This window comes from Dermacentor albipictus, chromosome 8, assembly GCF_038994185.2.
Source record: "Dermacentor albipictus isolate Rhodes 1998 colony chromosome 8, USDA_Dalb.pri_finalv2, whole genome shotgun sequence".
NCBI lineage: Eukaryota > Metazoa > Arthropoda > Arachnida > Ixodida > Ixodidae > Dermacentor > Dermacentor albipictus.
Genome location: NC_091828.1, coordinates 125975451 through 126002688, shown reverse-complemented (window position 1 = coordinate 126002688; position 27238 = coordinate 125975451). Strand labels below are relative to the sequence as shown.

At 49.2% G+C, this 27238-nt stretch overlaps 1 protein-coding gene across 1 annotated transcript in view; it reads left to right on the top strand.

The window, feature by feature from the left end:
- LOC135921893 (collagen alpha-1(III) chain-like) overlaps positions 1 to 25540 on the top strand; it is an 85019-nt gene extending 59479 nt beyond the window's left edge. Inside the window, exons 2-5 of the mRNA XM_070524418.1 lie at positions 782 to 874; positions 4600 to 4927; positions 14403 to 18238; positions 21876 to 25540. Of these exons, the coding sequence (XP_070380519.1) occupies positions 793 to 874; positions 4600 to 4927; positions 14403 to 18238; positions 21876 to 23953 (6324 nt within the window). The 5' untranslated portion in view covers positions 782 to 792 and the 3' untranslated portion in view covers positions 23954 to 25540. The remainder of the gene's footprint in view (positions 1 to 781; positions 875 to 4599; positions 4928 to 14402; positions 18239 to 21875) is intronic.
- The last annotated feature ends 1698 nt before the right edge of the window (positions 25541 to 27238 follow it).

The following is a 27238-nucleotide window of genomic DNA, read 5'->3' as shown; positions in this document are numbered from 1 at the left end:
GACTTGTAACTAAATTACCCGCCGTGGTTGCTCAGTGGCTATGGTGTTGGGCTGCTGAGCACGAGGTCGCGGGATCGAATCCCGGCCACGGCGGCCGCATTTCGATGGGGGCGAAATGCGAAAACACCCGTGTGCTTAGATTTAGGTGCACGTTAAAGAACCCCAGGTGGTCAAAATTTCCGGAGTCCCCCACTACGGCGTGCCTCATAATCAGAAAGTGGTTTTGGCACGTAAAACCCCAAATATTATTATTATTGTAACTAAATTTTATTCTGGCAGTAGATGGTTTTACGCGTTACTGGAAAAAGCTGGAAAGAACCCCAAGAAGTCACAAAAGCGTGGGAGCCACAAAGATGATGACGAAAGCTAACTTAAATCAAAGCAGCCATGGAAACTTCCGGTGTGCGAACATCACACCGTCTGACACGTTCACCTGGCGAGCGGCAAAGGAAAAGTGCCACCTAGAAATGTCAGTTTCAATGAGATTCATTAGTGGGCGGCTTATGCACTTATATTTGTTGTCATTTAAAAAAAAGGAGCCTTGCATATTCGTATGAATTTGATTTCACTTTTGTGCTTGTTTGGTTTCTCGCGGTTCTTAGCCTTCTCTTTCCCATGGCTCGACGCAGTGAAATTTAGATGACAGCGAGCGCTCGAATGTGCTTAGTCGTTGACGGTTTTGCTATAGGGTCGACCACTAACTGACCCGTTTTTCAACCCTGTTGTGCAAGCAACCTATAGGGTGTCAGTGCCCACTAACGCCCTGTCTTGTTCCTCGCAGGCTGCTGCACCATGCGGCTACAGCGGCCGACGCAGGGGGCGCTGCTTGCCGCCGCAGTCCTTGCGGTCTCCTTAGCCAGCGCAAGGTCGCAGGGTGAGTGCGAGATCGTGCCAACCATGGTTTATTATCTGTTGATCAACGGGAAGGTGGGAGACACGGCTCATTATCAGCTGCTTAAAGCAGGTTCCTCTTTCTATATGTCAGAGGCCGCTATCCCAAGACACAGCTAAGAAATTAAGGCTGCCTTTTTTCTCTATGTTACACGCACACACATACCACAAACACAGAAATATACCAAGTATACGGAAAGCAAAACAACACAGAAGTTGCAACAAGAGCAATACAAGAAAAAGCTAACAAATAGAAGTTCCAGCCCAAGCACTATGCTATACTGCACACATGAATGTCGTATGGTTTAGTACTCCTTAAACCATGCACTCAATTTTGTAAATTTCGTAAGAATCTGTCCACGATGAAATTACTTGTTTACAGAGCCTCTGGCATTGGCCGAGGCTACAGGTTCCTTGTGCCTGAATTGGTGGCAGAATGTTAATTCGGTACTGTTTATCGCACCAGCAAGAACGCTAACAGCCACGCTTCCTCCATACTCAAACATTCCCTTCAAGGGATTTAAACTCTCTCCCTTGTTCTTGCTCACAACGAGGAAGTAGTTACTCTTCTCACGGGTCTTCACAAAACATTTCCGAGATCATTTTCAAGCGCACGCCTTACTTGCGAGAGCAAGTTGTGCTTCGTGCCGAGACTCTTATCTGAGACCTCCTGTATGACATATGCACCTCCGAGATTTCTGATCGCGCAAAATTTAACTTGGAATTGCCCCTTCGGCTATCCTTTCGAACGTCGCTGCAATGAACCAGCGTAACTCAATGGGCCGCACATAGAAAGAATGATGTTTCGGAATATCGGCCGAATTTCAATAATTTTCAGTTCGCAACATGGAGAATATACTTCTTTTTTTATAACATACCTACTTGCGCCTAAGTGCTCATGTTATTAAAGGGAGTGATGTCCCGACTTTGCTAACTGAAAGTTGTAGAAATTGCGCCGATCTTTTAAAATACCACCTTCTTTAATTGCTTGCTGCTCGTTGAGTTACGCTGGTGCATTGCGGTGAAGCTCGACTGATATCCGAATGATTGGGTTTCGAAATTCCCGGACGTGTAAAAGACGGACGGAAAGAAAGCCTCGACTGGTCGATTGAAACATGAAACGACTGCTCCCTGCGGCCACCTGTCTTACCGCCGCCGATATCATTAACGCACAAGTCAATGGCTACATATCCCAGAGCACGTGATCGCAATGAACAGAATTGTACACTCGTACCTATACGTCTGCAACCAAACAACGTGGTCCACCTTCCCAAACCGCCTCACGTCAGAACTTGGCTCGTCACGAAGGCCGGCTCTGAAAACGCACCTTTTTTTTTTTCCCCGACTACGCCCCCGAACCACGCATCGTCGCCACATACGTTGGCTCGTCTTCAAAGGCAGCTCCGTAACGTGCCACAGGGGTGCGAAACCACGCCGACCCCCATCGCTTACGAGTTGATGCTACACGACGACATCTATCTGGAGGTCGCTCCAAAGTGGCTCGCTCTCTCTCGTCCCGCGCTGTGCTCGCAAGGCTCGGAGGTCAAGCGAGCGCAACACGCCCAGCTACGCGGCGACGACGTCGACGAGCGATGCTGCCCGTTGCATAATAATGACGCCAGCGGCACCGTTAAGGGTCTCGCCGGGGCCGATTATAGCGCGCTGGGCGCTGCTCTTTCTTCCATGGCTGCGCCCAGTCATCGTCCCTTCCATAGCGTTTCACCGCGGTGCATCGCATAGTTTTTTTTTTTTTAATATTGCTAGGGGGAAATCTTGCGCTGCAATCTTTCATCAACCACGAGAACGGTAGGTCGTACACGAGAGAGAGAGAGAGAGAGAGAGAGCAAAGAAAGGAAAGGCAGGGAGGTCAACCAGATGAGCGTCCGGTTTACTACCCTACACTGGGGGTGAGGGAAAGGGGGAATAGAAAGAAGAAAAGAGGAAGGAAGTGATGACTGTGTGCACAGTGAAGCACCGTGACACCGAAGCGGAATTCCATAGCTGGTGATCTGCGTTGATCACATCGGGGACGACCAAAGGGCCAGTGGTCGTTACGCGAATAGGAGGCTGCGGGTGAGCTATGGGGCTTATACTCGATAGTTGCAAGCACTGGATTTGCGCAACATTATATTTGCGTTGCCCCTTTGGCCATCTGTCATACACAATACACAAGCGTAGTTCAAGGGGCATTCTGGCCATCCGAACGAAAACAGTGCTATAAGGCAGCGGGGAAGTTACTAGTTAAGCTAATATAGAAAGGCGTACCCTTTCGACAATGATTAGTCAAAGTTTTTGAAATTGGGGTGTCCTGTTGAAGCTCCATTTTTTTTTAAAGTGTTGCCTATGAATTACGTTGGTGCATTGCGGTGAAGTTCTACAGATAGCGGAAGAGGCAATGCCCTAAAGTCCGGGAGGTGTCAAACCTGCATATGCTTGTGGCTTCAGTAGTTCTTATTAGTAAGTAGTAACTTATTACGGCTTACTTTTTCGAACTCCTATTCAATCGAAATTCTCAGCCCGCACGAAGGTCTCTGCGTACATCCACAATCAGAACGGATTGTTCCATATTAAAACACACCATTTTGCTGTAAGTTATCAATTTTTAATGTCACGGATCCATTTGAAGCCAGAAAGACGAAGTTAAGGTAAATCCACGCACTAAACGCCCTTTCCATGCTTTCTTAACCCGCTCATACTTGCAGCTCCAGTAGACGCTGATCTGGTGAAGCATAAAATTTGTGTGGATGAATTACTACCTTCGTAGAGATTCCTCAACTATACTACAAAAGGGCACGGTCAACGTTTTAAATCCTACACGGGCAACGTTTTAAAGTATATATATGTGATTTAAGTAGACAGGCAGCGTAACTTCCTTTTCACTACTGCTCGAAAGAAGCAGCTTCGGCGGAAATTGGGTTGCGCGTCTGCAAGGCCGCGCCAGCCTGCCGTCTGTTCTCCGGCGTCGTCGCCTATGCACGTCGCCCCGCGCGGACAGTTCCGCGACTCGACTCGCGTTCGCCGTGCCGAGGACGCGCAACCTTGGGCCGACGACGACGCGGCGTCTCAAGCACTATAGCGCCAGTCCTATACCGGCGTCGTGAGCTTTCTATACCGGGCGGCTGATGCGCCTGTGTACGCGTCATCTTTCCTGCGCCTTTCGCGGTGCCGCCTCTGTCATAGTGTCACGGCCTGTCGCCGCTTCGAGCTCACGTTGCCGCTCTCTCTCTCTCAAGTCAGCAGGAGCACCGCCTGCTACACGGCAAGAAGCGTCGCGCGACTCCGTGTGACGTCATCGCACGGAAAGATCTGTTGCGGGATTTACTTTCCTCTGTGTGTCAACAAAATTAAAAAATATATATATATTGTAGGGATCTTACGTGCCAAAACTCCCATCTGCTTATGAGTCATGTCGTAGTGGGGGGACTCCGCTACTTAGATGAAGTGTTTAAGATAACGGGAACAGCAAAAGAATACAAGAGCTGGAGAAGACAAAAAAAGAAAAAAGAAAACTAGGAATAAATAGATAAATCAAGACCAAATGACTGACAAGATATCAAAGAACTTACTTAAAACTGACTGGCGTATGTGTAACAGTATAGCTTCTGAACCAAACCTACTTTGACTCCGAAATCGAATAGAGCTAATTATTCTTTCGCCCAATCTCTCGCGTGAATAACTGCAGTGTCGCCGTGTTGTCGCCGAACGCAGGCTTCCCGTGCTACCAGGAGGGCTTCTACCGGGACCCGAACCACTGCGGCCGCTTCTACCGGTGCGCGCCGGTGAGGAACCGGCCGGGCGTCTTCACGCTCTACACGTTCGGCTGCCCCGAAGGGACGGCGTTCGACGAGTACCAGCGCATGTGCGTGGAGCCGCACTACGACGACCCGTGCTTCAACCAGGTGTCCCGGGGACCGGCCTACGTGCCGCACCACTCCATGCACCCGTTCAGGGCTCCCGTGCGGTCCAGCTTCAGGGACGGCCAGCAGCTGCCCTGCCGGCGGGACGGCTTCCACGCGCACCCTTACGACTGCAACAGGTGGGCACCGGGGCGACACCAGAGCAGCAGCAGCGCGCAGCGTCACGTTTGATTAGCCTTGCACGTGGCGCAGTTACGCCTCCGGTGCAAAGGGGAGAATTGCACTTTTATATGCCGGTGTATTAAAGCGATAAGTGTCAGTTACTGTGAGAGATCAGAGGAAGCGACGTTGTACTTAAATAGGACAAACTGTTGAGCTAGCTGGTCTTACTTAACTGGCGAGCAGAATTAGTACTAAAAAAAAAATGCTGATGTCGGTCCACTCTTCCTCTGCACGTTTCTTTTTTTTTTAACTTTAACTATTTTCGCCAGTTACGCTGCTACAAAAGTTTACACCCTTTGGGTCTCATCTTGTCCCACAACGATAATCTTCATCTGCCTTACTTGCATTTCCTTTCTTGAAAACTCTGTGCTCGCTACTTTCCTGTCAAGAATGCTATGTCGCGCTGATGACGCGCATGTCGTTCGTGGCCTGGAAACATGGAGGAAGCAATAATATAGGAGGGAGCATTACGTCACGTAGCCTGCCTTGTCAAGCGAACGCTCCGTGACGCCACAGTGGTGGTCCAACACGTGACCTCTTGCGTCGAGATCGCGGAGCAAGAATCGAGATTTGCTGAAACGTTTGCTTTCCAGTAGCTACGCCAGTATTTTATTCGCTGCTCGTTTGTTCGGCTGCCCTGCCGCGGCTCTGCCTGCAGAGCGGGAACACTAAAATCAACCGCTCACTTTGACGTGGGATCACGTATTGGGCCACCATGTTTGGTTTCAATCGCGTTGCGGTATGCTGCCTTCTTTTTCCTTCCTGCATGCCTGCAAGTACCGGCTGCGCAGCGTCGAAGGAAGGAAAGGCGCGCAAGACAGATGACGTATGTTGTTGCAGGACAAGATAAGCCCCGAAGGGTGCAAACCTTTTTAAGAGTGTATGCAAGACGTTGGACTTGGTCAGCTTCGCAGTGTACACCATCCCGAGTCCATATAAAGGAAAGTTTTGTGTCAGCGCTGTTATAAGCGTCTAGTTTTTGTTGCGTACTTCTTGACAAAGCTGTGAAAATTGATGAAACTCTTTGAATACTCGTAAGTAGTACACGTGTTATGGCTTGACAGGAGCTGCAAAATTTTCGTTCATCAATGACACAGCAGGGCACTCGTGGAAGATGCGGCGTTTGGTACACCGCGCAGCGCGTCGAAGAGATGTCTGATCTGGTCCCACGTATCCGAAAAAAGTTCTTCACTAGAATCATTCGCTAGACCCGGACATATTATCAGTGAGGGGGCGCCCTGCCAATGGAAATTGGAGCCCAAATTCACAAAAAGCTTTGGGAACTTGACCCCCAAGCTGTTGCAGCCTCGCTGGATTGTGGTTAGTGCGACCAACCGCGGCCTCATTGGAACGCTACAGCACTTCAACGCACTGCCCACCGCAACAGACGCAGGGCGCTGAAGACCGACCCCAGGCTGTAGTAGAAACTGGCTGCTCCCCGCCGCAAGACGGCCGCACTGCAATATTGGAAATGCGTTTTCTTTGTTGGTCTAGGGATAAAAATAAGACCACAGCGTGCGTGACGTGTGAGAAAAGGATAAAGCCCATAAATGTGATCTGCAGCAACCAAGCACAAGTTCTGCCCAGTCGACTTATTCAAGCAAAGGGCAGAGGGAGAGAAGAGACTTTATAAATGTATGGTCCGGCAGTTTCGTTGTGGTGGCCTCAGGTGGCGGCTCCAAGTCCTTGGACTCGGGCGGCATCTTTGGCTTGCCGGACGGCCCAGAGCTGGTCTGCCAACTCTGAACTTTTGAGAGCCGCCTCCCAGCGGCGGCGACGCCGATGGAGAAGGTCCACGGCGGGCCCCGCAGCCGGGGCGGCGTCGGGAAGAAGCGAGCTCGAGGCTTCCCGTACTGTGGCAACGGCCGTGATTACGGACGCGTCGCGAACGGATTTGGTCCCATTACCGTGGCTGCCGGCAGAAAATAAGGGGCAGAAAATAAAGAAAGGTGAATGTCTTTGAGAACTTCGTTAGTGATTCGTTGAAAAATGAGCGTTACACGCCAAAGTGCTTTCTGTTGTGCACCACACGTTGCAATCCTTCATTCTTGTGAAATTGACTAGCGCGAATTCAGCCATTTCTTTCCCCCGAAATTACGTTCCCAGTGTCTTCATCATGGCTTCTTTACACATACGATCGGCCATTAGGAGGAAGCTTTATAGCTCGGGCCTAACTCCGGCGTGGCCTATTCAAATACGTGCGAAACGCAGAAACGCTTTTCTGAGATAATCCCTGCACCGATTTTAATGAAATATGTTACATTTGAGAGATGAAGTTAAACTGTAGTGACTTCAGGAAGCGTAATTTTGATTTAGGACCTGAATTTTGTTTTAAAATATTTGCAAAAATTCGAAAGATAAAAGAAAATAGAAGCACGAAGTGAAAAAATTAATTTATCTGCTTTAAGAAAGGATATCGCGGTACTGTAAACGGCCTCCATCAGATCATTCAAAGCGGATAAATTTGAAGTGTAAATTTATATCTTACGTGAATTCGTTACGTTGTGCAAGGATTCGCTAAATGCTGTATTTTAATAACACTAAATTTATTGAGATTCAGGTGCAACATGTCGATTTTGTCCGCTTTAGATTTTACTATTAGATGCAATTCACAGAATTGTAATATCATTTTTCATTGCTGAGTGACAGTTGTAAATTTCATAGTTTCGTTTTCTGAAGATTTACGATTTTTGTCAATTTTTGCTAAAGCATTGACGACCTAAATGAAAAATTCGAAACAAACAATCACGATATTTTAAGTTTTTCTTTTAAATTCAACAGACCTCGTAAAATTTGGTGCAGTGATTGGCGAGAAAAACTAATTCTTCTTTTACATGTATTTAGATAGAAGCACCCGAGCTAAAGCTTCCTACTAAGAGAAAGCTTTAGCTCGGGATCCGTTGTCTAAAGACGTGATGACGCGGAAATAATTTTCCTCGGCATCCAATGCGCCAAATTTGCAGGTGTTTCTTGCGTTGAAAAGAACAGTTGAATAAACTATGGGAAGCGTAATTTTAATGAACGAATGAATTCTGTGGTTTTACGTGCCAAAACTGTGATTTGATCATGAGGCACGCCGTAGAGAAGACTCCGGATTAATTTTGACCGCCACGGTTTCTTTAACGTGCCCCCAAATGCACGTGACAAGGACGTTTCTGCATTTCACCGCCATCGAAATGCGGTCTCCGCGGCCGCCATTTGATGCCTCGGCCTCGTGCTTAGCCGTTCAACACCGTCTAAGCGTACATTGTTTATTTCATGCTGTCAGTTTGTTCGCAAAAAATTAAAAATTTTCGAGAACACACACCGTGGTTGACTAGTGGCTATGGTGTTGGGCTGCTAAGCACGAGGTCGCGGGATGGGATCCCGGCCTCGGCAGCTGCATTTCGGTGGGGGCGAAATGCGAAAACCCCCGTGTGCTTAGATTTACGTGCATGTTAAAGAACCCCGCGTGGTCCAAATTTTCCGAGTCGCCCACTACGGCATGCCTCATAATCATTTTGCCACGTAAAACTCCGTAACGTTTAATTTCCGAAATTGAGAAAAAAAGGGCGATAAAAAAATTAAGATATCACGCATTCAACTGCGTAATTCAATAGTAAATAAGCATGTTGAGATGCTGTCAACAGCACCTCTTAAAGCTTCTAAGGTGGACAAAACCAATGGAGGACTAAACTAAATTGATTACATTTCTATTGCAAAATTATCCCCATTCGATACCGAAAACACCACCTTCACTGCAAGAAGCAGCTTGGCGAACCAGGAAAATTGCCAAAAGAAGCGACGAGTGGCGACGCCACCGTGAAGTTCCCGCATCAGCTTGCCGTGACGTGATAGATTTCCACGGCGTGCCCGATGGTCTAGCTAATTATTTATCAGTACAAATAAACTACAATGTATCCTAAAGGAGTCAGATATTGAACGTTGAAATTTTCGAGAACGTTATCTTACAGTGCCAACGGGGCCCAAGAACGAAAATACTCTTTGGTATTTGTGACGTTACACTCACATTCCAGCATGAAATTCCGGCACGAAATTTGAAATAAAAGAAAGACACTTCGACCTTCATCTTTTCTTATAATAATCAACCTGCTATTGCGAAACTTGAAAAAAAGAATATAGCTGCTTCGGTAGCTAGAATTTACCTTTTTCTTGAAAACTCAAGACATGTTATTCACAGTTGTCCAGCGGTTGCACATCGTATCATAAGAAGTAGAATCTTAGCCTAGAGCCCCACTAAAACAGAAAACGTTTGGTTCTGGAATCAAATTAACAACTTCGCGACTTCGACAACATGCTTTACGATCAGTATCTGTGCAGTCTGTCAGTACTGCCGAGTTGTGCGCGTCTTGTGCCATGAACGAAAAAAAACAGTCAAAAACACAAAGGACAAGAGGAGAAGTTCACATCACAACGACTGGACTATCAACTGAGGTTTATTAGAATCGGTATAGTCCCAGCAAGGCCAGCAGAGCATGCGCAACCGCATCATCACTTATCACATAGCATGAAAAGACAAGAAAGAAGACAAGACATGAAAAATGCGTGAACTTATTGATCACTGCAGTGCTGTAAACTTCCAGAATGCATGTGGTATGTCGGTGGATGCCTTTCTAGAGCTCCTATCCTTTTATCTGTCATCCACTGTTGTTGAATTCAAAGGTTCCTTGTTCCTTCAGAAAAAAGGAATATGTATTGGCTCTAGTGTTGCCCCAGTGCTTTCCCAGATATTTTTAGCAAAATTTGACAGGAAACTTCGAGGCTTCCTTCTAAACAAGCGTGTGTGCAAAGTTTTTAGGTATGTGGACGATTTTTTAGTACTTTTAGAGCTTTTACCAAATGACACTCTGCCCGCAGCAGTAGACGATGTATTGACTGCTTTTAAAGCTTCTTCAAGCACTCTTAATTTCACTCTCGAACTTCCTAACAATCATTCCATCAGGTTCCTAGAACTGCAACTAACTTTCTTTGACGACGGGCATTTGTGCTGGATATTTTCACCTAGGGGCAAAAAAGCTCTTTTACCATTTGGATCTGCACATTCAAAGATTGTAAAAAGAGGGATCGCAATGAATTATTTCCGCAATGTACTTGAAAGAAGCTGTCACCACGCCATTAAAAGTAGCTTTGACGCACAATCCCAACGTCTAGAAGCCGCAGGGTTCCCTCCGCCTCTTTTGAACGCGGTGGCTGAATCGCTGCTTCAAAGGCTAAAGAAGGAACTTACGGAGCTGGTAGATGGTGGGGCTACTGAACGTAAGAAACTTGAAGTTATGCCGTATGTGCATAAAGTGAGCCACAGTATTAAGAAAGTTGCCGCCAAGCAGGGAGTAAGTGTTGTGTTTTCTGCCCCTTGTAAGCTTTCGGGTCTGTGTTCGCGCATTTCTCGAGGCAGGGCAAGGAACCATGTTTGCACAACGCAGCATGAGAACCGTTTCACGGCATGTGCTGCAGGGGTTGTTTATAAGTTCCCTCTCACGTGCGAAAGATTTTACATGGGCCAAACCGGTCGATGTATTAATGACCGCCTGCGTGAGCACCACTCCTCCCTGGGGTCAGATAACGGTGCAAACTTGCCTTGCCATTGCAATGAGTGTGGTTGTTGTTCCTTGTTTAGCAATGTGACGATTCTTGGTAGGGGCAAGGGCAAAGAAGAGCGCGAAATCTTGGAAGCGTACTTCATCAGTTTATTAAGTGATGACTGCGTTAGTACAACCTCGGTGCGCTTACATGAAAAAGAATTTGAATTTCTAAGTCGGTCCCGATAGAAACGGTGCTTGTCTTTTCATGCTATGTGATAAGTGATGATGTGGTTGCGCATGCTCTGCTGGCCTTGCTGGGACTATACCGATTCTAATAAACCTCAGTTGATAGTCCAGTCGTTGTGATGTGAACTACTCCTCTTGTCCTTTGTGTTTTTGACTGGTTTTTTCGTTCAAGTATGTACCAACTGGCCCAGATTTCAACCCTTTTGTGCCATGACTTGGTTATTTCTAGCATCGAAGCACATTACTCGGCTAGAAGGCATAACACAAGGCCACACACACCGACATAGTATGTTTAAAGGCATCCGCTACACCCTTTCCTACGCTGGAAAAAAACTCCTCAGCACTCAAAATACAACGCGACCAACAAAGGGACGTAGCGAGGCATTGCAGGGCCTTTGCAATGCCCAAGAATCCGCTCTTGTGAAGACAGACTTGTTCATTGCAGATTTGAAAATAATTCGGCAGAGACATTAAGGAGGAAGCTTTAGCTCGGGCCCAACTCCGACGCGGCCTATTCAAATACATGTAAAGCGCAAAAAAAAAAACACTTTCAACGAGCCTGCGAGAGAGCAAGACACAATAAAGATCAAGACGAGCGGTGGTCACATGATCCCGGCTGTCGAGAAGATCCGAGTGCTGGGGATGCTGATTGAGCGCAAACGAGTCAACGGCGAGACGGTCAACCGTCTGGCGGCCAAAGTCACCACGGCCATCCGCCTCATTAAGAGGGTGTCGCACAGAACAGCAGGCATGAAGGAAGAAAGCCTCACCCGGCTAGTGGAATCCTTCGCTATAAGCCACATTAGATACGTTGCTGCTTTCCACAACTGGAGGCAGTGCGAACGCAATAAGATAAATGCGCTCATACGCAAAGCGTACAAGGCTGCACTCGGACTTCTCGACTGCACAAGCACCGACAAGTTCCTGGCCTTGGGAGTGCATAACACCCTGGAGGAAATCGCCGAGGCGCAGAGGACCGCTCAGCTCGCGCGGCTATCAGAAACAAGAACGGGCAGACAAGTGCTGCGTGACCTAGGCCTGGGACCAAAGGAAATGGGACCCGAAAATACAGAGGTGCCTGTACCGGACGCAATTAGTAGACGGCTACGGGTATGTCCGGTGCCAAGAAATATGAACCCTGAATTCCACAAAGAGCGGCGGGCGGCGAGGGCCAAGGCGCTCATCGATCTCCATGCCAAAGACAGGGGTGCCGTGTTTGTGGACGCGGCAGAGTATCCCCATGACAGAAAGGCATTCGCCGCTGCAGTCGTCGGGGCATCGACCGGTGCAACTAGAACAGCGGCGAGTGTGCGGACTCGAGGGGCGCATCAAGCCGAGGAGGTGGCCATTGCTTTGGCCATCGCCGACCCCGAGTGCACGACTGTGCTCTGTGATTCTAGGACGGCAGTGAAAAATTACGCCAGAGCAAGGGTGTGTGGTGAAGCCGCGCGTGTGCTGCGTGTGGTCGATCTCGCGAGTGAAAGTCGGTGTGTGGTGATAAAGTGGTTTCCGGCCCACATGGGCAGTGATGTGTCGGATCGCGGCAACGCTAACCACAACGAGACGGCGAACGCGGCGGCGCGAGGACTAACCAACCGTGCCGCTGCTACTACAGCCGACCCGTCGTGGTGGTGGGAAACCAAGGACAAAATGACTTCGTACAATGAAATTGTGAAATGGTACCGACTAGAGCGCAGGACTATGCCGCCACCTCATCCGGGCTTGACCCGTAAGGAGGCGGTTTTATACCGACAACTTCAAACGGGGTCGTTATTCACCCCGGTGCTAATGAGGCACGTGTGTCCAAGTGTTTATGAAAGTGATCTGTGTTGTGTGTGCCGAAAGGAAAGAGCCACTGCAGCTCACATCCTTTGGGACTGTGCTAAGAATCCGCATGAAGCTGCAACACTAACAACGATCCCGCCGCGGCTCGAGGCCGCAACGAGATGCTATGACCAAGATGTTCAAACCCAGGCCGTCCAGCAGATCTCGGCGGCCCTCGAAAGGCAACGACCGAGCGAAACCGGAGGGAGGCTGCCACCCCAAAGGAGGGGCAGGCGCGGTCGACCAAAGGGAATAGTGCGGCCGCGGCCGAAGTAGAGGCGCCACACGCCGCGAAGACGTCATGGCCGCGTCACGGTAACGCCTCCCTAACAGGGGAAGGCTAACCGTTCTGCAGGCGTTCAGAACAAAGTTTCGTCACTCACTCACTCACTCACTTTTCTGAGATAACCCCTGGACCGATTTTAATGAAATTTGTTGCATTTGAGGGAGAAGGTTAAATTGTAGTGTCTATTGAAAGCGTAATTTCGATGTTCAGCCTAAAGTTTGTTAAAAAAAATTTCAAAAATTCCCAAGTTTGAAAAAAATAGAAGCACGAAGTTTACAAATGAATAGCTCTGCGTGAAGAACAGACATCGCGGAACTCTAGCATACCGAATGTGGATGCACGCTAAGTAGCACTAGCAATGTCTCATTGAAAGGATGGCCTCAAAGCCTGGGAGGGAATGGAGCAAGAGTATCGCCACGCTCCTCCGTTTGCGAAATAGGCCAAATTGGCCGCCTATATGCAAGAGCCTGCAATGCGAGGTGCCGTTCAGTCCCATCTGCAAGTCGGGTTTCGACTGGCATGCTAACTTTGGCTCGGGCCGGCATGACAACGTCTCATAGTTGCAGCACTGGACAAGTCCACAGCAAATACGTGTCATTTGTCCCAGGGGTCATTGTGTTAATGTCACAGGGGACGGATGAAGTCGGGCTCAATAGCATACTGTCTCGCTTGCACTTTTCGGTGACGTGGGTGTGTGTGTATGGGCGACAAATAAATGAAGGCTAAGTGGCATCACCTCATCCTGTCAACTCACGAGGAAAGATCACAGAGCGAGGAGGCATTAGGACATATGTCTGAAGAGGGAATGGCTGCAAATATATGTGGTCTGGAGTCAGCAGTACGTTAAAGAACCTTAATTGCGGTAGTTTCCACAATGGTGTCTCTTGTGTAATTTATGTAACTTTGGGACATTCCAATTCCAGCAATGAGTGTCTTTCATTTTTCGCTGCTATTTCTTTCAGCTCGATTGACCTGCTGTGCTTTAGCAAACACTTTCACGTAATATTTTTTCATATGCATATTACTTAGAATCAATATTGTCAGGAAAGTAAGCGAAAGAAAAACCAGTGTTCTTTCTTAAGATCAAGTTTTTGTGCAAGTGTTATTTTCTTCATCCTGCCGTATTTCTAGATGAAAGTGTAGGTGCTTGACGCTGGTTGGTGAAACATTATTTCGCCACACGAAATAATTTCTTGCCGAGCTTTGTGGTCTCCTGATTTATTATTCTTTTACGTTAATTGTTGTTATTTCTTCTGAATTTCTGCCTTCTTGTGCCATATTTGAAAGACCAAACGAAGCTTGAGTAACAGTCCTTGTAGAAACTCACAATGCTGCTAGACTATAAGAATATCTTGTACCTAATTTAATCACGCCTCCATTGCACTTTCAAAACCATTATCGAGTTGTTGGGTCATACGTGTTCCAAGAAAATCACTGGTGGAACTGCATTTCGAAGCCATTTTCGAGTTGTCGGATTGTACATGTTAGGAAATCACTGGTGGAACTGCATTGGCACACGGCTCAGTGTAAAGCGGACTGTCATCTTTCTTGCAGGTTCTACCGATGCGTGCGGTACGAGCAGGACTCGTTCTACAGCATCTACGAGTTCAATTGCCCCGAAACGCTCGTCTATGACCAAGCAACCGGTACCTGCAACTACGCCGAACTCAGTGATTCGGAGTGTCTCGCGAATCAACGGCAGCCAAACAACAGCGGTAGCTGGAGCCAGAGTAACCCTGTTTCAGACTCTTCGAGCTGGTCACTGGCCGGAGCTGGTCCCGGAAATGGTCAATGGGGAGACACACACCAGAACATTGAACAGGGTCAGCAGGAAAGCAGCGCTTGGTCCCAAGTCCAGGGTCAAGAGTCAGTTAATCACGGCCACGCACAAAGCCAGCCACAAGTTTCGTGGAATGATCAAGGAGGTAGCCAGCAAGAACCTCGTTGCACCAGGGAAGGTTTCTTCGGACACCCGGATGATTGCAACAAGTTCTACAGGTGCGTTTCGGGCGGCGCGGATTCCTTTGTTGTGTACATCTTCAGCTGCGGAGAGTCGCTAGTGTGGGACGAAGCGCAGAGCACGTGCAATTACCCGTATGCCGTAGAAGGGCGGTGCAAAAATGCAGTGCCTGGCCCCTCCCAACAACCAATATTCCCTGAACAACCCCAAGGATGGCCGCAACAGGGTAGTGGAGGTGGTCGACCCGTGGGAACGTTGCCGCAACAACCACAGCGGTGGCCACAACAGGGCACTGGAGGTAGCCAGCAGCCTGGAGGTAGTGGAGGAGATGGACCGCTGCCAGGTGACACAAGACCTAGCGACACAAGGCCTGGTGATATTGGGTCCAGTAACCCGAGACCGGGCGACACACGACCGTGTGACAATCAAACTACCCCGGGGCAACAAGGTGGTTCAGCATCCGGACAAGGAACTCCTCCAAACAAAGACTTACCATGCCCCAGGGAAGGCTTCTACCGCAACCCTCATAACTGTTACAGATTTTATCGGTGTGTGAGGCGCGAAGGCGGAAGTGGCTTTGACGTCTACGAATTCAACTGTCCCGATGGACTCGTCTTCGACGAGAGGTACAGCGTATGCAACTGGCCATACCAAGCACCCCCCTGCGAAGAAAGTCACGCGGCCCAAATTGTACAACCCGGGCAAGGTGGTCAAGGGCAAGGGGGATATCCAGGACAAGGAGGTCGGCCAGGCCAGGGAGGTACACCAGGTCAGCCAGGTAGTCCAGGACGACCAGGAACGGGTGGCACTCCGGGACGACCAGGCAGTCCAGGAACACCGGGGACGGGTGGTACACCGGGACGGCCAGGTACTCCTGGAACACCGGGGACGGGTGGTATACCGGGACGGCCAGGTACGCCGGGAACACCGGGGACGGGCAGTGCACCGGGACGGCCAGGTACTCCAGGAACACCGGGGATGGGTGGTACACCGGGACGGCCAGGTACTCCAGGAACACCAGGCACGGGTGGTACACCAGGACGGCCAGGTACTCCAGGAACACCCGGGACGGGCGGTACACCAGGACGGCCAGGTACTCCGGGAACACCGGGGACGGGTGGTACACCGGGACGGCCAGGTACTCCGGGAACACCAGGGACGGGTGGTACACCGGGACTGCCAGGTACTCCGGGAACACCAGGTACGGGTGGTACACCGGGACGGCCAGGTACTCCAGGAACACCAGGCACGGGTGGTACACCAGGACGGCCAGGTACTCCAGGAACACCCGGGACGGGCGGTACACCAGGACGGCCAGGTACTCCGGGAACACCGGGGACGGGTGGTACACCGGGACGGCCAGGTACTCCGGGAACACCAGGGACGGGTGGTACACCGGGACTGCCAGGTACTCCGGGAACACCAGGTACGGGTGGTACACCGGGTCGGCCAGGCAGTCCAGGAACACCTGGGACAGGTGGTACGCCGGGTCGGCCAGGCAGTCCAGGACAAGGAGGCCTACCAGTTCAACCAGGACAGGGAGGAAGGCCAGTTCAGCCTGGACAGCCAGGTGGTCCTGGACTACCAGGGCAACCTCCTCTGCCAGGTCAGCCAGTACCAGCACAGCCTGGAGGCCGACCAGGTCAGCCAGGACAGGGAGGCAGCCCTGGGCAAGGTCCACAACCAGGACAAGGAGGCCAGCCTAGTGGCTCCAGTCCAAGTCATCCATCGGGAGACGAGGGCGGCCGCGAACAAAGGCCATCGTGCCCACAGGAAGGTTTCTTCAGACATCCTCAAAGCTGCTACCGCTTTTATCGTTGCGTGAGCGGTAATAGCCAAGGCAATTTTGTAATCTACGAATTTAATTGTCCAGAGGGGCTTGTGTTCGATGAACGTTACAGCACGTGCAACTGGCCATCTGATGCGCCACCATGTGATGGCGCGGCACCCCCGCCTGTGGGCCAAGCACCCCCTGCACCTAGTCAGCCAGGTGGTCCTCCTGTGGGGCCAGGGCGACCTGGAGCTCCAGGACAACCAGGGCAGGCTCAGCCAGGCCAGCAACCAGGACAGGGGCAGCCAGGTCAGCCAGGACAACCTGGTCGACCGGACCGACTGCCAGGCCAGCCAAGACCAGGGCGGCCAGGTCAAGGGCAACCTGGACAGTCAGGGAGACCAGGGCAACCTGTACTACCACCGCAACCAGGCCAAGGACCACCAGGCCGTCCAGGGCAGGGAGCACCAGGCCAGCCAGGACCAGCACAACCGGGACAAGGGCAACCTGGCCAGCCAGGGCAGCAACGCCCGCCTGGTTCAAGCCAGCAAGGTGGACCCAGCAGACTTCCATGTCCTCAAGAAGGCTTCTTCCGACATCCTGACAACTGCCATCGGTTCTACCGCTGTGTTGACACTGGCAGCGGTTTTGTGGCCTATGAATTCAATTGTCCCGAAGGCCTCGTATTCGATGAACGGTATAGCACTTGCAATTGGGCTGATGCGGCTCCTCCTTGCGATGAAAGGCCACCGCTCGGCATGCCTGCGCCTGGTGGTGGCGGAAGGCCTCAGACTAGTCCCGGACAGCCTAGTCCCGGACAGCCTAGTCCCGGACAGCCTAGTCCCGGACAGCCCAGTCCCGGTCAGCCCATGCCGCGTCCTCCCAGACCTCCGCAGACGCCACCACCCATTGCCACGCCTACTCAGCCACCGGCATCACTACCAAGCAGGCCTCAAACACCAAGCGCGCCAGCAGGCACCACCCCTCCGGGAACTACCGGCCCCATGACAGAAAGCACTCCTATTACACCTGGCACTGGCAGCACTCCCACCGAGAGTACAGGAACTACGCCAGGAGGAACTGCTAGTACACCAACAGGTAGCACAGGAACAACTCCTTCGGTGACCACTGAGACAGGCACAACTGGAACAATGCCATCTTCACCAGGAAGCACTCCTACCATGCCACCTTCCTCTGAAACGACGCCCACAGGTACCGGTAGCTCTGGCGCTGGCACGCCAATTACCGGCGAAGGCGGCCCGACGCAAGCCCCTCCACAGCCTGGTTCTGTTCCTGTAGGTACGCCCAGCGTGAGAGACCCCAATGGACATCCATCGGGTTTGAACTGCCCCCGAACAGGCTTCTTCAGGGATCCAAGTGACTGCACAAAATTTTACCGCTGTGTCGACTTTTACATGACAGGCCGAAATTATGTAGTATATCGCTTTGATTGTCCCGAGGGAACTGTCTTCGACGAAAGATACAGCGTATGCAATTGGCCTGACCAAGCCGCGCCTTGCGACCAGACGCCTGGCTCACAACCAGGACAGGGTCAACCAGGACAGGGTCAACCAGGACAGGCCCCACCAGGACAGGGTCCACCAGTGCAGGGCCAACCAGGACAAGGCCAGCCACCTCAAGGACAACCAGCACCACCAGGTAAATTTACGTTTCTGGTTGAGTTTCACGTGAAAATATAAGATGAAGCGTACACAGGAACGCAACCAGAAAAACTGAACATGAAGTAATATCTTTGTATACTGACTGGCCCGTGATAGACATAAGAAAATTGTTTCACTTTTTAGTAAAACTACAGCTTGCTGCTGTTGAATGTACTGCATACGTTAAAGTCTTTAAGAGGAAGCTTTAGCTCAGTAGGCTTCTAATAACATAGGAACGGAGAAATCGCTTTTTTTCGGCAACCACTGCAATGATTTTAATGACGCTTGTTGCATTTAAAAGAAAGGACTACGTTACTCTATCTCCATGTAGGAAGTGAATTTTAAATTTATACCACATATTATTTTAGAATTTAGAATTTAGAATTCTCGGAAAATTGGCAATTCTAGAAGGAAAAACTGCAGTATCAAGTTGCAACATTCTAACTCACCAATAAGGAAAGATGTCACAATCTTTAAACTGCACCTAATGGTAAATATAAAGGGGACAAAATATATGTGTTATACACCGTTCTGAAATATACTCCTAATATGTAATGAAAACTTAGTAAAGATTTCACGTAAGTTGTCTATTAATAAATCAAATTTATCAACTTGAAATTGTGGATGGTGGGGATGTAGCAGCACGTGGGATGAACCTGGCATGCTTAGCCGGCAATTACTCCGCCCTGAGCATCTCATACATTCTTAGGGAAGTGTCTTAATAGACTTTGCCCACATCCGTGTCTCGAGGAAAGGCAAGCAGCAGTCGTAGCATTCGTTTCCTGAACACTGCGGGCCCTTCAGGGAACACTGAATCTTCATAGTTCGCGTGTGCAAGACCTTTCTTTTGCAGACTATAATGCAACGCCTTTCTTTCCTCGTCAAACTGCTGGCATAACCAGACGAAGTGTTCCACTTCACCGTCCTCACCCCATAAAGCACAAAGTGTTGAAGCAGATCGTCCTGTCTGGGTGTAAGCGGAGTTGGTTCTAGTGCGATACAGCAGGGTAGCCCTGTCGTCGCGAGTAAGTCCTCGGATCACGCACGCTTGATGTGTGGTTTCGTGGAGCACCCGTTAATAATTGCGGATTGCGTCCTTAGTTTTCTGCAAATTCTTTTACGGTATCTCCGGCAACGATCTCGCTGACGAAGCTGCTAGGAAAGCGCACGAAGGAGCAACCCTTGTTTCTATACCTTTATCGCAGACTGATGCAACCCAACACTTAGGCAAGCTAGCACACCGTATGACATTGGAGAAGTGGCACACACCTGAATTCACTCAACATCGATTGCATTCCCTCGATCCCTCTAAGCAACTGCGGCTGTTACCAGAGCTTCCGCGTAATGAGGAAACAGTGCTGTGCCGCTTACGCTTGGGCGTCGCATTCTCCAATGCATATACATTTTTCATTGGAATGGCTGATAGCGCCGAGTGCAGTGCCTGCGGTGTCGAGGAAACCATAGAACATCTACTGTGCTACTGCCCATCTTTTGAAAATGAAAGGCATGACAGACACACACACAGCTCTTAATCAGCGAGATAGAAAGTCGTTCACCTTGAACAAGATCTTGGGACAATGGCCTCGCATATCGCAGCTACAAAACGCCACAAAAGCGCCGCTACGATATTTGAAAGCTACCGGATTGAGTGAGCGTCTGTGATCCGGACTGAGTGACCTAATGATATCCCCAGTGGACTTTCTCTTCTTCTTTTAATCTTTCCGCCCCCTTTTCCTTTTCCCCAGTGTAGGGTAGCCAACCGGGCTCAGTCGTGGTTAACCTCCCTACCTTTCATTTATCATTTGCTCTCTCTCTCTATCTCTTTCGAGCTATCAATTTCGGGACACATGCTAGCGCTTGACATGCTATAACATACTAATCTTGCAGACCTGTGATAGCTGTATTTCGTTCAGAGTTACAAATCTGTAAACTTCGCGATTCTATGTTCATTCTCAAACTTGCCGATTTTCGACAACATATGTAGCAATTTCGAGGTACTAAATCAACCTTTTGATTCCTAGCTTCACTGGGATTTAATTTTACCATTCAAATAAGACAAATGCCATTCAAACAGTCCAGTGGTTGTCTCATAAAAGCATTTCTATATTTTGTCTACGTTATAATAGGGAACTAGGTGTTTTCCCCGCGCTATAGCTCCCTCTTAAAACCTATCCGGGCTTAAAGTGCTCTTAAGCATACAAGTAAAAATTTTCACCAAATATCCAGTAGTATGAGACCAAGCTATTTGCAATTGAAGCATATCAGTTTTTAACACATCACTAATCTTTCGATGTGCACCTGCTAATGAAGGGATGGAGAGCGCTCGAGACAAGCTGGAATAAATACAAGGGCTTCTCACTTAAGTAGACGCAAGGCAGTTTTTATTTCACTTGCGTAAGTAAACGCTAACTATAAATATCAAATGAACTTTTACTAGAGGCCTTACACCAGGTTTTCTTAAATATTGAGAAAGCAATAAGTGCATGACAAAGTCAAGAGAAAATATGATTATATCATATATTGTAAGAAGTTACGACGCGTTATGACCTGGATAGCAGACACATAAACGGGTGCATAGCCAATTTGCGGTGCTCCTGAAGTATTGCGTTATTTTATGTTTATTCAAATGGTTTCGAAGCCTTGCTCTTATGGTTTGTTAGACAGGTGATTGATAATATTTCTATTTGTATCAAAGGACCTAAGGAAGAGTAGTAATTAGTCCTCAAAACACACCCATGAGTTTCGAACAATTTACCTTGTGTTAGTACAGAATTCTATGTAGTCCTCTGATGTTAACATCGACGAAAATATCGGCGTTATAGGCCAAGCAAAATTAGAAGTTGGCACAGCGAAAACAATGAGTCGATAATATAGGAGATGAAGCTGATTTGTCCCTGATGTATTAGCGCAACTGAGAACGTGAGGAGCAAAAAGAAAAGACGACACAAGAGGTAGAAGGTGCTAAACTTCCAACTGTTTATTTCGTAGCATTAGGAAATTGGATTTATAGGAAGCGAACGAAACAAACAACAACGCAGCTTAAGTAACATGTGTAACATGAATGCCTATTCCTGACAGAGATATAGACGGGAAGCTCACGTACATCACTCGAAATCTTGCTATGGCTTCAATTTCTTTAAACTCACGTGCAAGCTGTTTATGACTCTCACCCGACAAAGCGCATTTGTCGAAGTCAAGGGCACAGCCACAACTCTTGCAGTGTAAAGAAGGGAAATGCAACTAAATAAATTTTGTTCCTATTCCCTCAAACGCTTTGTCAATGTTGTGATATAAATTCTTGGTCCTCGTATAAAACGTTTTCCTTTAATGGCTATGACTGAGAAAGCGACATTGTAGCCGCTCTTCAGACTGTCTTTTCGTTCAAAGACAAACAGCAAGCATGCAAGTTTATGATAGATATAGTTTATAAAAGCTTCCGAGAACTTTCCCATACAAAGAGCAACGAATCATGTATCGTAGCAGAGTCAGAACCCATGATTGAATCATAATTATAATTTTGTAGATTAGAAACTTCTCTTTCGGATTTCATTTGTCCACATATTTCATCTTGCTGTGTGGGCTGTTCCCTTTTAATTCTGACGCCCTTTACCTCAAATTTTCTTTTGATAATGCAGGAGGTCCTCAGCCACCCCAAGGTCAACCAGGTGACGGTCCACAAGGTCCAGGTCCCGCACCGCCAGCCACTGACGTGACGTCGCCTCGACAGCCAACGACCCCCGAAGCATCGGGTCTCTCGTGCCCCGATTCTGGATTCTTCAGGAATCCTCAAGATTGTCACCGATTCTACCGGTGCGTCGACCAGTCTGAAAGCGGACGAGGTTTTGTTGTCTACGAATTCAACTGCCCAGCTGGTTTAGTCTTTGACGAGAGGATTAGTGTATGCAACTGGCCACAGGATGCGCCTCCATGTGAGGGTGGTCAAGGACAGGGGCCTAGTATAGGTGCTGCACCAGTACCACCAAGCAGGCCACCGAGCCAACCACCTAGCCATCCCCCAAGTCGGCCACCGAGCCAACCACCTAGCCGTCCCCCAAGTCGGCCACCGAGCCAACCACCTAGCCGTCCCCCAAGTCAGCCACCGAGCCAACCGCCTAGCCGTCCACCAAGCCGGCCCCCGAGCCAGCCACCGAGCCAGCCACCGAGCCGTCCTCCAAGCCAGCCACCAAGCCAGCCACCGAGCCAGCCACCGAGCCAACCTCCGAGCCAACCTCCGAGCCGACCGCCAGTCCAGCCACCGAGCCAGCCACCAAGCCAGCCACCGAGCCAGCCGCCAAGTCAGCCGCCAAGCCAGCCGCCAAGCCAGCCTCCAAGCCAGCCTCCAAGCCAGCCTCCAAGCCAGCCTCCAAGCCAGCCGCCAAGCCAGCCGCCGAGCCAGCCGCCGAGCCAGCCACCCAGTCAACCCCCAAGTCAGCCACCGCAAGGAGAGAGTTGCAGGCCACAGTGCAGCAGGACCGGCTTCTTCCGCAACCCAAGTGATTGCACCAAATTCTATCGGTGTGTGGACTTCTACCAGGACGCCACATACGTAGTATTTAACTTTGACTGTCCCGCGGGTCTCGTGTTCGACGAGCGTTACAGCGTCTGCAACTGGCCCCACGATGCACCGGCCTGCGATGGCTCTTCAGACCCAAGTGCCGCTGGCAGCTGCGCACCATCGCCTGGTCCCTCCCCGCCACAGCAGCCCGGCCCACCACAACAGCCGCAGCCTGCACAACCTCCACAGCCACAGCCTCGACCACCTCCATCCCACCCAATGCCTCCACCCCGACCAGCCGACTCTTCGGTATGCAGCAGGGAGGGGTTCATAAGGGATCCTGCGGACTGCCACAAATTCTACCGGTGCGTTGACACCTACCAGGATGGAAGGTTGACAGCTGTCCATTTTGACTGCCCTGCGGGACTCGTGTTCGACGAGCGATACAGTGTTTGCAACTGGCCTCGCGACGCTCCACCATGTGATGACCAGCCTCAGCCACCACCTCAACCACAGCCTCAACCACAGCCTCAACCACAGCCTCAGCCGCAGCCTCAGCCGCAGCCGCAGCCACAGCCACAGCCCCCGCCTCGACCAGAACCAATTGAAGCAACTACAGCGCCTTGCGACAAGACAACTGCACCATCCTCAGAAACGACACCTCAAGTCACAATGCCCTCGGAAGCTGCACCTTATGAAGCGTCGACACCGTCTGAAGCAACAACGCCCTCTGAAGCGATGACGTCACCTGAAGCCATGACCCCGGAGACCACAATGGCACCGACGACGGTCGCGACCACTCCAGCCGCCACGACCGAAGCGCCGACAACGCCAGCGGCCAGCACCACAATGGCACCGACGACGGCCGCGACCGAAGCGCCGACAACGCCAGCGGCCAGCACGATGGAGCCCACGACGACGCCGTCCAGTCGCCAAGCCAAAAAGCTCGACGATCTCATCCTGTGCGACAAGGATGGCAACTTCGCATTTGAGGGTGACTGCGTCCATTTCTACCGCTGCACTGGCGGGAAATCCGAAAAGGCCGAGCTGTTCAAGTGCCCCGACAAGTACTACTTCGACACCAAGATCGGCTTCTGTCGCCGAAAGAGGAAGAACTTCAAGTGCGACAAGACACCGTCGCCAGACTTGATGGCCCGTCTTCCTCCGGACTTTATGCAGTCCGCCATAGTGGCCGGACCTGGTTTCTTGTGGGACTGATGAATAGGACATTTAGCATACGTGCGCTGGAGCGAGATATACATGCGTAGCCGAACACTTGGCGATTCGCGAAGTGCTAGCCGTTTCCTCTTAAAGCTTAAAGTGTCCAGTCATCCATCATAGTGGTCCTCGCCCATCTGTCATTCCTACTTCTCACTCTCATTTGCCGACGGGTCCCTTTTGGCACCGCGGCTGCTCGGGGCCTACTTAATCATGTGGTTCTATTAAAAGCACAAAGCTGGTGCGGAGAGAGGAAAAAGGCAGGACAGCCAAGTGTCACAAACGGCTTCCTCCGCTGCGCTTTAGAACCGCCAGAAGTTCGGTGTCGTCAACGAGAAGGTACTGGTAGCCCCACCACGGCAATATGGACGCGCTCGCCATATGTGCTCTTGTATATCTTTCCCGCACAGCAACGCGTGGCCAACGAGCTCCGTCGCCCACCCTGTACACGATAGTTGTTCACAACACTTTGCTTGCCGGCCGTATTACTTGATTTGCCGCGTAAAACATTCCACCGATAGCAAGAACACAAAAAACACGTGTAGATACTCTGGGGGCATTCCAGGACAACCTGCTAGGCAAATACGCATTCTTCTTTTTTACCTGTGTCGCGAGTAGGTTCTCAAGACGTTGCTTTCTGGTCTCACTATTTAAGAACGACTATGAAAGGAACTGTATCAGTATTGGACGTGAGCCCAGCCTCAGGTGGCTTTGAGACGTGCGTCGAGAGTGCGGCGTGTCCGCCAGCTCACCGTGCTGATCACAAGCGGAACAGGGGTTTGTAGAGTGGTTAGGCTAATCATTGTCTGACATTAAAGGAATACTTCATGCCACGTTGTTGCTTCCGTGCTTGTGAATGATTTCGGGCAGGATGGCTTTTTTCTCTTTCTTTAGACTGAATATCTTCGACTTCAAAACAAACTTCTTTTTCTGTGGTTTAGTGTTTCCGTTCTTGCGCTTCGTTACATCAGTCTGGCCTGCACAGACACCAGCTTCTCTGTTCTGCTTTCCAATGTCGAGTGCCTTCAGGTTTGTAAGAGCTAACCTTCGAGACTGTAGCTTCAACGTGCTTCACCACTGTCATTGCAGCCAACAAGAATGGCGTGTTTGCGCAATTATATGCGCCTTGTTCTTTTTTCTCACACTCATTCTGATAAAATTATAGAAGTTACTTGGATCCCGCATTCATTTTTCTATGCTCACATTTTTGTTTAGCATAAACAGACGGTGGTGTTAGCAAAGAAGCAACCTTCAAATTACAACTGCATATGCTTTGATGCTCTGTTGAAAAAGAGAGTGACCTCTAGAACCTAACAGTACGTGAGATCTGAGTTTTAGTGACAATTTTTATTCAGAACAGTGGAGATTTTCGCGACGAATGAATTCATTCATTCGTATTCGTGAAAATCAGTGCTTTCCGCGAATATGTTGTTTGTGGTATACGTAGTTGGAGGGAGAGACATTTAGCGTCGAAGCAAGCCTGACGCATACCTTCTGCTATAAACTGTTTCTGTAAAACATGGGGCATGCCTGTAATTACCGCGTCTCAGGGCTCTCAGAACGAATAAAATGCGGCATCCAAGGTGACGCGTGTCTCGTTTTTTTATCTCTTTACTCATATGCCTCATCGTGCAGCTATTGCAGGTTAAAGCTCTCTTTCGGTACATCTCCGGTTCTTCTGGGCCATACGCAAACAGTGCTTCCTTACATTATTATGCGCTATCTTTGAGGTATAACGAAGCAATCTTTCGATGATGTTTGTCTTCAGGGTAATTCTCGTCTTCCAAAGCACATCGAAACAAGGACTACATGTTGGGCGCGAGCATGGCGTCGCAGAATACCTTTCTGCGACTTTGAGGTACGCTTACTTAGTATTTATTTTGTAGCCTTCGCTTGCTTACACTATTTCGAATAAAAGAAAGGATATTACTATCTGCTGTTCAGCCAAAGTTGGCTGCTCAATTTACTGCAGCCAAAGTACTTCGCAACTTTCTCAAGAGGAAGCTGTGGCTCGGGCCCAACTCGGACACGGCCTAATCAAATACATGTAAAACGCAAAAACGTTCTTTTGAGATAACCGTTGCACCGATTTAAATGAAATTTGTTGCATTTGAGAGATAGAACTAAATTCTAGTGACTGTTGGAAGCATAATTCCGATTTAGGGCTTGAATATTGTTAAAATTATTTTTAAAAAATCGAAAGTGTGAAAGATGTAGAAACACGAAGTGTACAAATTGATAGCTCTGCATGAACAACAGATATCGCGGTTCTGTAAACGGCGTCCATTAGATTATTCAAAGCGGACAAATCCAAAATGTCAGTTCATATTTCACGTGAATTTGTTACGTTGTGTGCAAGGGTTCTGCAAAAGCTGTATTTACATGTTGCTGAATTTTTTTAATTCAAGTGTAATATATCAACTCTGTTCACTTTAGATGTACTATCACATGCAATTAACGCAACTGTGGTATCATTCTTCCTTGCTGAGTTACAGGGTTGTAAACTTGATCGTTTCGCTTTCTGAAAAGTTTCTATTTTTGCCAATACTTAATAAAAAAATTACCATCTAAATAAAACATTCGAAGCCAGCAGTTACTAGATATTAAGTTTTTCTTTTAAAGGCAACAAATCTCGTCGAAGTTGGCGCAGTGGTTGCAGAGAAAAACATTTTCTCCATTTACGCGTTTTTAGATAGGAGTGCCCGAGCTAAAGCTTCCTCTTAAGTTCAAAATTATCTGTCGCTTTTTCTTCCTGTAGGTAGTACATCCAGATATAGTCTGTGCTAACATATATACTAAAGAACAGAAGAGTAGCGAGAAACCACCATAAACAGGCCCGGGGTTTTGAGAACTGGCACCACCAAGAAGCGGACAGAGACAGAGAAGACCAAGAATAAACAATTTCGAGGAATAAGCAACATTTCTTATTTGCAGGGACCAGTATCTTCTACAATGTTTGTATGACACAGAAATGCGGTGGTTTACAAAAGACTGAAAGAATAAAGTGCTAACGCCTGTTGGGCGAAAAATACTGTTGTCTTTTATTTCATTACAGCGATGCTTATTGAAGGGCCACGTTTTTGCACAAAAAGAGTCATGGGCTTTTTCCCTTGCTCGAAAGTTCCTGAAGAAATTGAAGAGAGTGTCACTTCGGCAGCTGAAGCAAAATATGGAGGAACGGGTTACTCGTCTTGTTTGGAGCCCACTAAACGGATGTTCATGAGGCTTGTTGGATCCAAAATTGAAACCAAAAATCTCAAAATTTCTTGGAGCAGAGTGTTTCTA